Source organism: Paramormyrops kingsleyae, chromosome 6, assembly GCF_048594095.1.
Source record: "Paramormyrops kingsleyae isolate MSU_618 chromosome 6, PKINGS_0.4, whole genome shotgun sequence".
NCBI classification, from domain to species: Eukaryota; Metazoa; Chordata; class Actinopteri; order Osteoglossiformes; family Mormyridae; genus Paramormyrops; species Paramormyrops kingsleyae.
This window is the reverse complement of record NC_132802.1, coordinates 6,728,053-6,743,240: the sequence shown is the minus strand read 5'-3', so window position 1 is coordinate 6,743,240 and position 15,188 is coordinate 6,728,053. Positions and strand designations below refer to the sequence as shown.

Here is a 15,188-nt window from a genome sequence, read left to right as displayed (position 1 = left end):
AGTAATTTACGACATGGTCGGCTGCCGTATTTTGATCATGTTGCTTAAATGGTGTACGTCGCTGGGTTCGCAGTGCACAGCAGCTGCGTCGGGTAGTTGTATGGGATATGCAGAGATATTTTATAAATTGACCTGTGATATCATCCGATTCTCAAAGCGCGACAAAAATACTTAAAGGAGAAAAATAAAAATATCCGAAAGGAACCCCCATCCCGGAAAAAATAAGTAGAAGCCAGCCCGCCTGACCGCAGTTCTTACTTACTTATGTCATCGTACATTCGTGGAAGTGTGTCCCTATATTTGGTCTGTTTTCATTTTGGGGTTCCCTTGTTCAAAAAGGTTGTGAACAGGAAGGCTTTTTCTATATATGCAGCATAGACTTCATTTTCTGGTATGACTGCCTAAATTTTATAACGGATATAACTGGTTACTGTTGGTCTGTAGCATATCATTAAATGCTTGGTAGTAAACAGCTGGCCACATCTGTTTGCATCAGTAGGCAGACTAGGTAGCATCTGCAAATACCCCGTAACTCAGTCGCGTACGTGCTGTAGGTCACGTACATTGGGAATTTTTTTTATAAAAGTTTACTATTTATCCCATATAATATTCATAACGTCGACAATATTTTTTTTTAAAAAGAATAACAACATAATTGACGCAATTGACAGTACTGTCTAAATATTTCACGTGAAATCGAGGTTTAAATTAAAGAACTAAATGAGAATTATTTTGCAACAATGTTCACGGTTAATAAATGGTTAATGTAAATCTCAGAAGATATTCATCTCGTAAAATTCCATCATATATTTTCTTGTTTTATATTTTTCATCTTGTAAAATGTTCCCTTAAGATCCGCAGAGGTGCTGATTCGTGGGAGGGAGCCCACGGTTTTGCGTGCGAGTGGGGGTGGAGAGCAAATCTCGGCTGGCTGTTAAGTTTACTGTACGAGAGTAACTTCGCTTTAAGAAAGAGAAAGTTGCCAGCAGACGCTTTTCTCCCCTGTACCCAAGGAAAGGGATCCGCATATACCGACTTTTAAAGAATGCATACTACCATCATTTCAGTTTGTGCGGTTATATCTCTAGGCTGTTTGCTTGGAGACATAGATTGCGAGCAACAGCCCTCAATACCCGAAGGTAAGGGAGCTTTTAGAAAAATCGGCCCTCCATATAACTCTAAACGGTACGTAAATTGTAAAGGTTGAAAACGCAAACGGCAAAAATAGGCCTGTCTTAAAGCGAGAGCATGCTGTGTTGGTTTATATGACTGCTTAAGTAGTTACAGTTATCTTATCACAGTCAGTGTTAGCTTAACGTTAATCGGCGCCAGCAATATGTAGTTCTGGGCGGGTGCGGGCTCTGTTGTCATTTATGCATTGGAAATGTTTTAATATAGACATCTAGGCGACACAATCGGCTGTTTCATAACCCAGTAGCATACAAGTAGAAGTGGGTGTTGAATCGGTAAAGAAGTTTTCCTGAGGTTTCCTGCGCTGCTGACGTGGACGGGATTGTTAATAACCCGGGTTTCAGAGCGGCATGCGGTGCGATTTCTTAGTGGCATTGTAAAGGAGGATAAAACCTGACTGTTTCGGTCATTTGCGCTGGTGGGCAGTGGTCTGTACGGTGTGGTGGGTTAGAATGGGAGCGGTGCACTATAATGTCGTCTGGACGCCTTTAATTTGTTCATGCATCAAATTCTTCCGATTATGCGCGTTTCTGTCCGAGGCACAGTTACATTGTAGCGTTGGGAAGTTTATTGGACTCCACTGTCCGACCGCTTATTTCAAACAAACCGTAAAACCATTGGTGTAAATTTAAGTGCTGCGGTCGGACACTTCATCTTTTTTTCTGTTACATTCTTGATATTGCAACTACGTTTCAAATTCCCAAAATGCCTAAACATTGTTTATTAAAATATGTTTTAAAAAGAACATTGAAACTCTGGGTAAAATATATTTGAGGATTAAAAAAAATACAACAGGTCGAGCAAGCGTAATATAGAATATTACGTGTAGTCCCTACGAGACACAAGGTAGTGAACAAGCCAGGTCATAAATAGAAAATGATCGAAAGGTATCCTGAATGAATGACTTTGGATGATTGTCAATAAGGGAAGAGCCTAGGCCTACGGCCGATGCACGTACAAAAGCTGGAAATCTGAGCCTGCTTTTGAGTGAGATATGAATTTGAACTTTTATTTCTTGCGTGTTTTGCAGACAAACTCCTGGTTTTTACTGTAGCTACCAAGGAAACTGAAGGTTTTAAGCGTTTTATGAGATCTGCACGGTATTTCAATTACACTATTAAGGTATGGTAAAATGATTTTCTGGTTTGCTTTTTCAAAATGTATTGCTGTGTTTGTGTGCCAGAGAAATCCATTGTTTTACACGCTTAAGGGTGTGATATGTCGCAGTAATGTGGATAGATTTGTGAATGTTACATTTTATTTTTTATTTTTTATGTTGATCCTGAAGGTGCTTGGTAGGGGTGAGAGATGGAGAGGCGGTGATTATATGTCTGTACCTGGAGGGGGTCAGAAGGTCCGGCTCTTAAAATCCGCCCTTGAGGAGGTGAAAGGGGAAGACAAGATCATATTATTCATTGACAGGTGAAGGAGATATGATCCACTCTGTGGTCAGAACATGTTTTACAAGCCTGTTGTATATCGTGGCAGTAAAGATTTATCATGAATTAATATTACTTTGGGCTTGTTAAAGATACTCAACAGATAACCTTGGCCAACTTTAATGCTGTTATATATTGTGTTCATATTGTAACATAAAATCTATAAAATCCAAAATCTCCAGCAGCACCCTTGATTAAACTGTAGTTGTTCAAATGACAATAAAGCTTTTGAATCTTTGAATCCAGTTGCCCTTTGAAAACCCACAGCTAATTATTTTGTGTTAATGCATGACCCCCCCCCCCCCCACCTCTCACAGCTATGACGTGGTTTTCGCATCCGGTCCTCAGGAGATGCTGAAGAAGTTCCAGCAGGCCCGGCACAGGGTGGTTTTCTCAGCAGAGGCTGTCATTTGGCCCGACCGGCACCTGGAGGACAAGTACCCTCATGTCAGGGAGGGCAAGAGGTTCCTGGGCTCTGGAGGCACGTGCCACATGCCTTTCACTTGTAAACGTCGCATTGTTGCTTCAGGGTTATCACAGTTACATGTTACTGCAATTGTTCATTCCCCGGCTCTTTGAAGTTTGCCTACAAATTGCCTAAGTAATGAAGATTGTGATCAAATCTAATGTTTTGTCTTGTTGGCTGTTCATAAGCTTTTATTTCACAAGGACAGACCCTCACTAATTCCCTTGAAAGCATCTGCCTTGGGTCACCTGGCTAAATATGTCGTCATCAGTCTGCTCTGACCTGTCCCTGTAGGTGACATTCCCTGTGTTTATGGTCTTCCTGCAGGATTCATTGGCTATGTGCCTAACCTCAAAGCTTTGGTCACAAACTGGACGGGAAAAGACAATGAAAGTGATCAGCTTTTTTACACCAAGATTTTCATCGACCCAGAGAAAAGGGTATTTTTAAAATTTTTACATTTCATTTATCGTTCTTGAAAACCCACCTTTTATCTGGTTTTATGCTCTGATGACATGAACTGCACATTAAAAAAAACAAAAGGCGCTTAATTAGACAATATTTTCTGTTCCACCTTGGCTGCATTTTAGGCGGCTGGTATGATAATTGATGTAATCTATGTATGGTCTGTTTTAAATATGGTGTGGTGAAAGTAATTTGCGTATAATGTATTTAATCTTTTTTTTCTTTCAGAAATCTATAAATATCACACTGGACTATAAGTGCAGATTGTTTCAGAACCTCTATGGAGCTCTGGGTAAGGCTTTCATGTGTATTTTTAGCTGTTTAAATTCCATACCATAGCATTTCAGTCGCACTTTCTGAAAACAGTAATTACCAGGCCGGGAGGAAAGTTAACAGGGAGAAACCTGGCTGGCATTTTGGGAGGAATTAGCACAGACGACATACAAAGCTGCACACTCAGGAGGCCCAAGAGGTGCCTCCCTGCTTTTAAAGGCCCTCGGAATATGGATCATCTTTTTCCATTTTCCCTCTTTCTCCTTGCGCTGACTTCCCCTTTAAGACAGCCGTTTGTTTTTTTTAAGAGTTTTCGTGGAGGTGGTAAACAGCGTGACATGCTAAAGAGCGCCCCCCCCCCCTCCCCTTCCGTCAGTGCTTGGCCAATTATGGCTGCATTCTGGCAGCCCCGGCTGTGTCTGCTAGCAGTGAATTGGGGTGTCTCCTGCATGTGGAATTTACGAGCTCCTGGGGAGATCTGCCTGATTACACACGCCGTGACTGGGCCAGGGGTGCGCGAGCCACCTCCCGCGGGCTTCACGGGCCAGCGGCGGGAGCCTGAGTACGCGGAGGGAGCGCCCCCCCTCCTTTGAGGCTCCTCAAATAAAGTTGGGACCTGCTGAGGCAACAGGAACTTCACAGGAACTTCCTGTGTCTGACCATCTGTTTGGCTCCTGAATGTAAGCATTGTAAGAGCAGGAGAGAAATGCTAACATCGACATTTACCTAACAGTACGAAAGGCCCCAGGTACACACTCTCTCTCTACTTTAAAAGATGCTCATAAATTTACTTTTATGCTGTAGATCTATGACATTTGCCGATTTTGTTTCTTTCATCAGCTTTTTTCAAATGTGCTATATTGTTTCAATTACTTCAATTACATATTGTAACAGTTTAAATCATGATTACACTGAGAAAAATAGATCAGCTTTATATGAAGTTACATTTTGTAATTTAGCCTCTTTTAGGTAAAAGTTAAACTAAAGTAAATAAATATAAAAATGGGGGTGTAATAAAATATAATATTATTAAAACTATAATATTGTTATAAAAAGTTTAGCAGAAACCTTATTGAGAGGCACTGTGGTTTGCACTGACATCCTTGAGATCTTTCATGGACGTTATTGTTGCCTTTGGGAATGAAGCACTGCACAGGATGTTCTGGATTGACCTGCCCTGCTGTCCTGTGATCGGTCTTTAGATGAGGTGGTTCTGAAGTTTGAGGATGGACGGGTCCGGGCCAGAAACCTCATCTATGACACCCTGCCCGTCACTGTGCACGGCAACGGACCCACGAAGGTAAATCTAACAAGCCCCTTTACATAGTAACGAGCCATAGTTCTATGTTCCAGCCTTAGTGTAGCTTACAGTGGGATTTTTGGTACATTCATTACGGTATTTTAACATTTGCGTTAACTGGATATCCAGTTTCATTCTACTTCTCTATATATTTATGTATTTTTCCATCTCTAGTGAATGTTGTGTGATGCGTGACATAGCAGTGAGTATCTAAGCATGGAATGTGGCCACGTTTCAGCTCCAGATAAACTACCTCGGCAACTACATTCCCAGGACATGGACCTTCGAGACTGGGTGCACCATCTGTGACGAGGACCAGCGGCCACTGTCTGGGCTAAAGGTGGGTCAGTTTAGTTTCTGGGGTGTTCCGGAGCTCTATTGTTGTGATTTGAAGCTGAGTGACTGGGTTCAGGTCCCAGGAGAGTGTTTGCTGTCCTGCGGGTCATTTGGCCTGAACCGATTGGGTCTAAGCATCCGGGTCATATATACAGAGTGTATAAAAGTGAAAGTTGCGTAGCATTGGGCTTGAAGGATGGAGACACGGACAGGACACCAGAGAACATTCACGAAACATAACTACGTTTTTAAATGTGTAATAAATGTTATTAATAAGTAGTCTTTATTGCAGCAGGAGTGAATGGAAGATGCTTTGGGATAAAGTACACACACACACACACACACACACACACACCTTCCTCACCACATCTGTTTCCTGTTCGACTCTCCTCTTGATATTTTAGCATAGCATGGTTAGAAGTTCGCTATGCTTTTATGTTTATTGTCAGTTCTGTAGTAACTTCCACACCGCTGACATTTTGTGGTTCAGTTCATTTTGCTCATTATTGCTATCGCTGACGTGAGGGTTGTGCAAAACTCCGATTGTGTGAATTGTGTCCCACCATTCATAGATTGGAATTGAATTGGCCACAGGAAGCTGAATTTGAATGATTGGAAAAAGAATTTAATTCATTTCAGCTCAAAGAAATGCTAAATAAATGCTTAGTAAATACTTTGCTGGGGTCATCAGATGGGCCCCCTCCCCTCCACACAAAATGGCATGGCTGATACAATTATGATTTATTGCAATACATATGACTCACTGTTTCATTTACTCGGCAAAAGATCTTCAGAGGTTTTATCAGTCAGGTTGCAACATTCCAGCTTGAAAATGTTTCTGCTGCAGGAGAGAGACTATCCCCTGGTGGTCATCGGGATCTTCATACAGCAGCCCACCCCCTTCGTCTCTGTGTTCTTTGAGCGCCTTCTGGACCTGAAGTACCCCAAGGACCGGCTCAAGCTCTTTATCTACAACCATGTGAGCGATGCCGCCTTAATGTGATTTCAGTGTCTGCTGCGCTCCCGGGTCGTACGACTCAGGGCGACTGTCATCTCCGCACAGCGCGTTTGTGCAGCAGCAAGGCTTGGCCTTTCAATGGTCACGACAGGTGCTGTCCTCCGTTGAACGGATGCTTCTGCAGTGAGATTTAGCTGGCACTTTTGTCCAAAATAAGTAGCTTAAAAATTTACTTATACAAAAATGTACTGAGGGCAGAAGGAAAAAATGATTGGTTCAAAGAGAATACCAATCAGGTTGTAGAGGAGGTGGGTACAAGCAACTAGAAGAGGTGGGACCAACCAATCAGATGTCTTTGTCCCGCCTCCTCTAGTTACTTGTACCCACCTCCTCTACAATCTGATGGATGGAGTAAGTACTAATAAGTATTTATTATAAGATATATTAATACCTATAATTACTAACATCCTAAACAGGTGATATGCTGCCAAGGTAATGTATGCAGTAATCAAATGTGACAAATGCACTTGAGTACATCGTCATACTTGGTTAATTAGTCGAACACAGGTTTGACAGTTTGGTGGGTGGGTGGTAGGATAGTATTTACACTGAGGTTTCTGTGTCAGGCTGAGATGGAGGTGGAGGGCAGGATCTCGGAGCAGACATCTGCCATACTTGGTCAGGAGAAACGGCTGCTAATGTTGGCTGCTTTAACTGTGATGCAAAGTGGAGGTTCAGGAGAAGGTAGAGAACAGCCTGTAGGGCAGGGGTAGGCACCCCTTATGCTGGAGGGTCGGCAGAGAGATCCGGTGTAATTCATCAGAGAGCAGACAGGATAGAAAAGCTACTTTATACCGGTACTCCAGGGTCAGAGCTGCCCACCTCTGCTATAGAGTCTGTTCCCTACTTTCTCACGAACCTCATAAGATTTTGGTTTGTCTTGGAAGAATGTCACCTGGCACATTATAGGGGCCGGGAGAAAGCAATGACAAGGATTTGAGAGGCTGTCTGATGGGGCTTAGCGTTGAAGTTTGGCAGTTTTCTTTGTGAATTGTTTAACTTAGTTCCATCAGATTGAAAGGACTGGAATGTACGGAATGTAATTCTTCAGTGTAGGATAAGGAAGGGGATACAAGGTGGGAGGCAGCAGGGCCAGTGCCAGAATACTGGGAAAGTACTGGAAATGGGTTAAAGGGAGGCATTGAGGATAGAATTTAGGAGGAGTGGCAGACTGCAGTAGAGTAACGTTAAACATAACTGTTAATTAATGTCTGTAAATGATTATGTATTGTGGACACTTAACATGTTGGTTTAGGATGATTAGGTTAATCATTTGCTAATAAACTGAAACATAGGAGCCACACCATGAGCAGCACATCAGCTCCTTCCTGGAAGATCATCAGAAGGAGTACCGGGCTGTGAAGGTGATTGGTCCAGAGGTGGAGATGGACAGCGCCACATCACGCAATTTAGGAATGTAAGTGTCCTGCCTCATTTGCACAAATAAACGCAAGCTGTGCATGCAGAGAACAACACAAAACTGAATTTATTTGCATGTTGGGGGTAAAGAACGATGATAACATTTCAAAAGTAAATAAAAATAATAAAAATTTATTATTATTTTTTTTATTTACCATGTCTTACTTGGTACAGTGGTGCCTGCGGTTCACGAACACAATCCGTTCCAGGAAAGAACCAATTTTTCCCATAAGAAAGCATTGAAATTCGATTCATTCGCTCACAAGCCTACCAAATAAGAATTTTTGCTAATTAATTCTGTGGTTTTTATAGTGAAAACTTAAACACAAAGAAAAACACAATATAGTGTGGTGACGGCCGGACCGAGGCATCGCGGGAGCAGAGAGAGACATGGAGACTTGTTTGCCAGGGAAATCACGCTCTTAACAGTCCTTATCCCTTGTATTGTTGTTATTAATGTTAATGTTCATGGTTGCGTTTCCCTATTGTCACGCGTGTGCTTGCCCATGTCTTCTGTGTACCCGGTCCGATCCTCGCGTGTATTTAGCGTGTGTAAATCTTCCACCGCATGTGCATCTTGCAGTTTGGCCTTGTATTTCCGGTCTGTGTATTTGAGTTCGGTGCTTGTTGGGTGCCTATGGTCCTTATACTAACTCATAATACTAACTCATGAGTTATACTAACTCGTAATTTCGACTTTCTATCTCGTAATTATGACTTTCTATCTCATAATTTCGACTTTGTATATCATAATTTCGACTTTCTATCTCGTAATTATGACTTTGTATCTCATAATTTCGACTTTCTATCTCGTAATTATGACTTTGTATCTCATAATTTCGACTTTCTATCTCATAATTATTTCGTCTTTTTATCTCGTAATTATGACTTTGTATCTCATAATTTCGGCTTTTTATCTCGTAATTATGACTTTGTATCTCATAATTTCGGCTTTTTATCTCGTAATTATGACTTTCTATCTCATAATTTCTACTTTCTATCTCGTAATTATGACTTTGTATCTCGTAATTTCGACTTTCTATCTCATAATTCCGACTTTTTATCTCGTAATTATGACTTTCTATCTCGTAATTTCGACTTTTTATCTCGTAATTATGACTTTCTATCTCGTAATTATGACTTTGTATCTCGTAATTTCGACTTTCTATCTCGTAATTATGACTTTACATCTCGTTATTTCGACTTTCTATTTCATTTTTTTTTTTCTTTTACTGGCGGAAATGGGCTTCCATAGTTTGTGAACCGCAGGTTCCACTGTTTAAGGACTTTTATCTGTATGTATCTCTGGTGCCCTCTAGTGACATTTGCCGGCAGGACATAGACTGCGAGTATTTCTTCAGCTTGGATGTGGAAGTGGTTCTGAAGAACACGGACACTCTCCGGATTCTAATTGAGCAGAACCAGTAAGTAAAACATGAACAACTTTGTCTGGGATCAGTAAGGTATATCCTTTATTATATTTTAATGATAGGCGGTCTGAGCTCTGTGACCCAGTGCATCTTCTAATGCGGATAATAAAACTCATTCATAAATGTTAAATAATTTTGCTTTTTTTTTTTTGAAAATGACATCACTGATATAGTAATTAATGCATATAAAATTCAGCACAAGGATAGTGACCACAGGATTATCAACGTGAAATAAGTGGAAAATACACTAATACACTATATAAATACACTATATGCAGTATAATTTATCTAATTTAATATAGCATATGATATGATATAGTTATTTATACTGTATAGATTTCTGGACATAGCGGCTGCAGAAGATATCACTAGGGGTGGGGGGGGAATCTCAATCTCCCCGCCCTACTGAAAAAAATCTCCTGACCCATTTTTGCTTTGCGACCCCCCTGCACCCCCTGAACACTGCACTAGAAGATCAGCATAGAGACAGCCACCTCATCGAGGTCATGCTTCATGTTCCCATAGCAGCTCACTCCTTTAGAGCACTAATGAAGTGTAATCTAAACACTAATTGAGTGTAATCTAGCTCACTGGGTGTGATTATCACCCTGGGCTGGGGAATCCATCACCAAGGAGACTGACCGGTCTACCTCTTAGGCCTCGCTCATTGCCCGGCCTCAGAATTCTGTGTATGTGTGTGTGTATGTGTGTTTGTATGTGTGTGTGTGTGTGTATGTATGTGTGTTATGGTCTTGTGATGTATGTCCCTCCCCCCCCCCTTCTGCCACCCCTACAGGCCTATAATTGCCCCCATGATCACCCGCCCTGGCAGACTGTGGACCAACTTCTGGGGTGCCCTGGGGGCGGACGGGTACTATGCCAGGTCCGAAGACTATGTGGACATTGTGTCGGGCCACAGGGTGTAAGTCACACTCACAGATTCATGCTTCTGGACTTTCTGCGGCGGTTAAACATGGCGACACCAGTGTGACACATTCAGCAACATCATCACAAGTGGGAGAGTTAAAAAAAAAAAAAAAACACTGAAATTTGTGAATCTCATGGTTTACATCTTGATCATTGGCTGCGCTAGATTATAAATTATGCCACGATGCTGAGAGCTGCATAGAGAAAATCATAGAATCCCAGGATGGGTGGACCAAAGACAGGTGGACCAAACTTCAGAATACTGAATCTAGGAAGACAGACTCTCTCTCACAAACTGTCTCTGCACTTCCCTCTTCAGCGGGATCTGGAATGTTCCCTACATAACCAGTGTGTACCTGGTGAAGGCCACCATCCTCAGAACTGACCTCATAGCTGAGAACCTGTACCAGTCTGGATCCCTCGATCCCGACATGGCCTTCTGCCTCAACGTGCGAAACCAGGTCAGACCTCCGCCCCACACAACGCAAGTTAAGGTGGGGGGCATGACAGGGGCCTTAATTCATACAGGGAGGGCAAACTTATCATTAACCAGTAATATGTTTTAAATTGGTAAGTGGCGGGGGAGGGTGCACTTGGGGGCCAATCAGCCTCCAGCTACTGCCCCATGTGGCCCCGCCCCTGTATCACCTTCTGCTCCAGCATAGCACCACAATCACTGTTTGTAAGTGTGTGTTTTCACTACTCTGTGCACCAGAATTGTCCCTCTGAGATCAATGAAGTCCATCTTAATATTTAATATGGTTCCCTGAATTGGGATGTTCACTGGTGTGATCAGTGTGACTTGTAAAAGACCTTTACTTCAGCCTGAAACTACTAACGTAAACACATAAGCGAACAAAAAGAGAAGTGTGACCCGGAATTACGGGAAACGGGATGGGAGAAGTTCCTTCAGAGTCGGCAGTGATCAGGGTCCCCCTTGGCTGCCAGCCATACTTTATACACAGGGATGGTCGTGTCCAGCTCTGCCCCCCCCCCCAAACACGACAAAGCTGGACGAACCTGTCAGGAGTGATGCATTATGTAACAACACTGAGTTATTTTTGTTGCTAATCTGACTTCTCTATGGTTTTCGTGAGTTTCACTGAATTAGGAAAGTGCAGTGTTTTTTTTTTTTTATTGGGAATGCCTTCAGTTTTGTGGCAGTGTTTCTGAACTCAGTCCTTGGGTCCCCCAGATGACCTGCACTTTTCCTCCCTGGACTATCTGGCAGGGAGCTGGGAGGGAGCAAAAACATGGACCATCTGTGGTTTCCCGAGGGCTGGGTTGGGAAACACTCCTAGATGGTTGTTTATTAACATCGTTTTTAAAAGGGGTTTGCTTACATTCCTGCAGGGAGTCTTCATGTTCGTTACCAACAGGCAAGAGTTCGGACGAGTGGTTTCCACAGAGAACTACCAGACCCAGCACCTACACAACGACCTATGGCAGATATTCGAGAACCCTGTGGTGAGTAGTAGGGCCTTCTGTAGCCATTCTGGGACATACTGGGATTTAGGGCAACAAAACATCAAGTGGACTTGCATGGAATATTGGCGACTGGACTATAAATATCGATTCAAGTATTACGCACTCAGTTCTGAAATAAAATGTATACATTTACTACTACTGCTTATTACAAAAAGTAGCAAAGTGTACATGTGCTGGATAGTATTTGCTGGTCTGCTGTGCATGTCTGTCCCTAACGTCTGATGCACCTCGCTTGCTGTGTGTCTGTCAGGACTGGGAGGAACGCTACATTCACCAGAACTACAGTCGCATCATGAGTGAAAACCACGTGGAGACCGTAAGTAACCCCCCCTCCCCGTTTGTCTCTCAAAATTTCCTGTATTTGACTCTCCCTGCCGGCCCCTGGAGGATGGGCTCCCCCTTTGAGTCTGGTCCCTCCCAAGGTTTCTTCCTTCTAGGGAGTTTTTCCTTGCCACTGTCGCGTATGGCTTACTCACTGGGGGCTTTGGGTGGGGATGCTGTAAAGCGCTTTGGGACGATGTAATGTTGTGATAATGCGCTATACAAAAATAAATTTGTTGTTGTTGTTGTTGTTGTTGTTATTAGTTATTTTCTCTTCTGCATTTTCTACTTTCTTTCCTGAAAGAACTTAAACTCCTTAAATGTGAAGAACAACTTCTTAAATTATGCCATATTTTATCATCATTTTAGAGTGAATCGCTTATGGAGTTCAAGAGTGTGTTTAACTCTCATTGAGTTCCTTGTTGACGGCTTTATTAACTGGCCAGTTTTGACTGTTTATACAGCTGGATATTTTAATGATGTGCCTCAGATTGTCCAGGGCCACTAGAGCCTGGCCACCTCTCTGGAGGCTGAGGAGTTTGTACCTTTAACCAATACGCCACCTGCTGGTCCAAGCGCATGCTTGTACTCCCTCTTAGCTACGTAACACTTAATTCTTTTTTAAATGTGTCCATTCCAGCCATGCCCGGATGTTTACTGGTTCCCCATCTTTACTGAAGTGGCCTGCAGAGACCTCATCGAAGAGATGGAGCACTATGGCCAGTGGTCCGGAGGCTCCTCTACAGTAATGCCGTCTTCTGGTGTTCCAGAAAAAAAACACATTAAAGTAAAGCTGCCTGCTTTTCTTGAAAATATTGACGCAATATTTACCGCCTCGTCCAGGACACCAGGATCCAAGGTGGCTACGAAAACGTACCAACGATTGACATCCACATGAATCAGATCAACTTCGAGAAGGAATGGCAAAAGTTCTTGTTGGACTATGTAGCTCCTGTAACAGAGAAAATGTTCCCTGGGTACTACACTAAGGTAAGTCTCCTGCTCCTGGGAAGGTTAGCATTAGCTGGCAAGGTTAGCAGTTACATGAATTGTAATTATTCAGTATCTCAAACTTGACCAAAGCCACCATGAGACTTTCACTATCACCTTCACATAGCCCATAACACAGTCACTGGCTACTCCTGGCTGTTAAGTAGGTCACGTGGGGGTGGGGCTTCAAGTACAGGGGCGGGGCTTCAAGTACAGGGGCGGGGCTTCAAGCACAGGGGCGGGGCTTCAAACCACATTTCCCAGGCATCACCCTGCCTTGTCATTTCTCCTCCTAGGCCCAGTTTGACCTGGCGTTCGTCGTCCGGTATAAACCGGATGAGCAGCCGGCCTTGAGGCCACACCACGATGCCTCTACCTTCACCATAAACATCGCTCTCAATCAAATGGGCTTGGATTACCAGGTAAGTGTGGGTGGTGCCGTCTGACCTCTTGTGCATTTGGACAACTGGCATTTCATCCGTTGTCCTCAAAGGATCAGCAGTCTTCATGATGAGGGCGTCATTTGCTGTTTGACATTGTCACAGTTATTGTCATTTGGGAGGCTGACATGATGCCCTTCTGCTCCCGAATTGCAGGGCGGTGGCTGCAGATTCCTGCGTTACGACTGTTCCATCCAGGCGCCGCGTAAGGGCTGGGCGCTGATGCACCCAGGCCGCCTGACCCACTACCACGAGGGGCTGCCCACCACCGCGGGCACCCGCTACATCGCCGTGTCGTTTGTCGACCCTTAAAGGCGCGTCTGGCTGTGGCGCCTCCTAATGTAAACGCAGGGAAACACGTTACGATGCCAAACTCCGCCTCATAGCGCTGTCCCAAAGACTTGAAGCGGGTAAAATGATAAAGAAATCCTCTTCTGCTGAGCAAATCTGGGCATTTTGTAAGGACAGAATCCATTTCCTTACACAATGTTACGACAAATATTGCAGCTTAAATTCTGTTCCACTGTATTTTTTTTGTGTCAGACTTGTTATAGTGTGGTGTTACTTGCCAGTAATGGTTGTGTAGGATCTCATAGACATTGTGTAGCTCACTTGAAGATGATGATGATTATAAAATTTCATTTTGGCTCGTAATATTTATTTGTTGAGCATTAAAGGTGAGGAACTTGTATTTAAAACATGCAAGAATTTAAAGACATGTTCAAATTGACTAACAGCTGTACAATGAATGAACACTCCTATTTTTCATGTTGAAAACAGGATAGGTTCCTTTTATGACTGATAAAATTTCCAGCTATGCAAACTAATAATAGTTCATTTAAGTGCAAGATGTTGAAAGTATTTTAATTTTTTTAAAGTTTACAACAGACAGCTTTACATTTGTACAAGTTCACCTAATGACAGCAGAATCGCCATATTGTCCATAAATGAACTTCTAAATGATCTTCATTCTGGCCAAATGTCAATAAAACCAAACAAACTATCTGTGTTTTATCTTGTTTATTTGCAAAGCTTCAGTATTTCTGTCATGCCTTCATTTTTGTTCTAATAATCTCTGTACAGTAATGTCTAAATGTAACTTTTCCAGTAACTTGCTGAGAATACAATGGAATCCTTGTGCTACTCTCTCTCCCACCATAACAGTGTGGCCGGGGGATTGCAATACAGAACTAAACAGTGCTGTAGTCAATAAGACAGTGATGCAATGTCGAGATAATGCAGCACAATGGCACAACATAATTAAATTGTTCAAACACTACAGCGACGGTGAACTAGAAAACCAGTGCAACACTGTGTGATCTGAGAATTTGCAATTTTTGCTATTTATAACAGTGAGAGAGACTGCGCAACAAAAATCCCACTTTATTCTCAGCAAATTAGTAAAAGTTGCGGTAAAAGCAGCAGTGCAGGGTTGAGAGGTATCTACTGGGTTTAGTGTTAGGGGGTCTTTGCAGTCTTAACTGCCTACGGAATGAAGATGTGTTCTCTGAAGCGTGGGGTGCAGGGGGGACATGCTGCAACAGTGTTTGCTGAGGGCCGGGTGGTTATGTTGTATTTTAAAATATGAAATAACACTGATGATTTTTAATAACTCATAGAGGATGTTTTGGCTTCAAGTCTATAGTTGTGTAGTGTAGTATTCGTGTAATACTGTATTGTAATTA

General features: G+C 42.7%; 1 protein-coding gene across 3 annotated transcripts; it reads left to right on the top strand.

Moving 5' to 3' along the window:
• Positions 1–41: 41 nt before the first annotated feature.
• On the top strand, positions 42–14,506 carry plod1a (procollagen-lysine, 2-oxoglutarate 5-dioxygenase 1a). 3 transcript variants are annotated; one of them, XM_023841464.2, is made up of 19 exons: positions 42–391; positions 2,222–2,313; positions 2,480–2,613; positions 2,948–3,111; positions 3,424–3,536; positions 3,790–3,853; positions 5,037–5,134; positions 5,373–5,474; positions 6,318–6,449; positions 7,784–7,905; positions 9,227–9,331; positions 10,134–10,259; positions 10,584–10,725; positions 11,618–11,731; positions 12,003–12,068; positions 12,714–12,818; positions 12,917–13,063; positions 13,360–13,485; positions 13,660–14,506. In XM_023841464.2, the coding sequence occupies exons 2-19, from the start codon at positions 2,278–2,280 to the stop codon at positions 13,813–13,815; spliced, it is 2,052 nt and encodes a 683-aa protein (XP_023697232.1). In that variant the 5' UTR covers positions 42–391; positions 2,222–2,277; the 3' UTR covers positions 13,816–14,506. The 3 variants fall into 3 exon arrangements, with proteins under 3 accessions (XP_023697232.1, XP_023697231.1, XP_023697233.1); XM_023841463.2 differs by lacking the exon at positions 42–391 and adding an exon at positions 423–1,139; XM_023841465.2 differs by lacking the exon at positions 42–391 and adding an exon at positions 1,219–1,466.
• Positions 14,507–15,188: the final 682 nt, after the last annotated feature.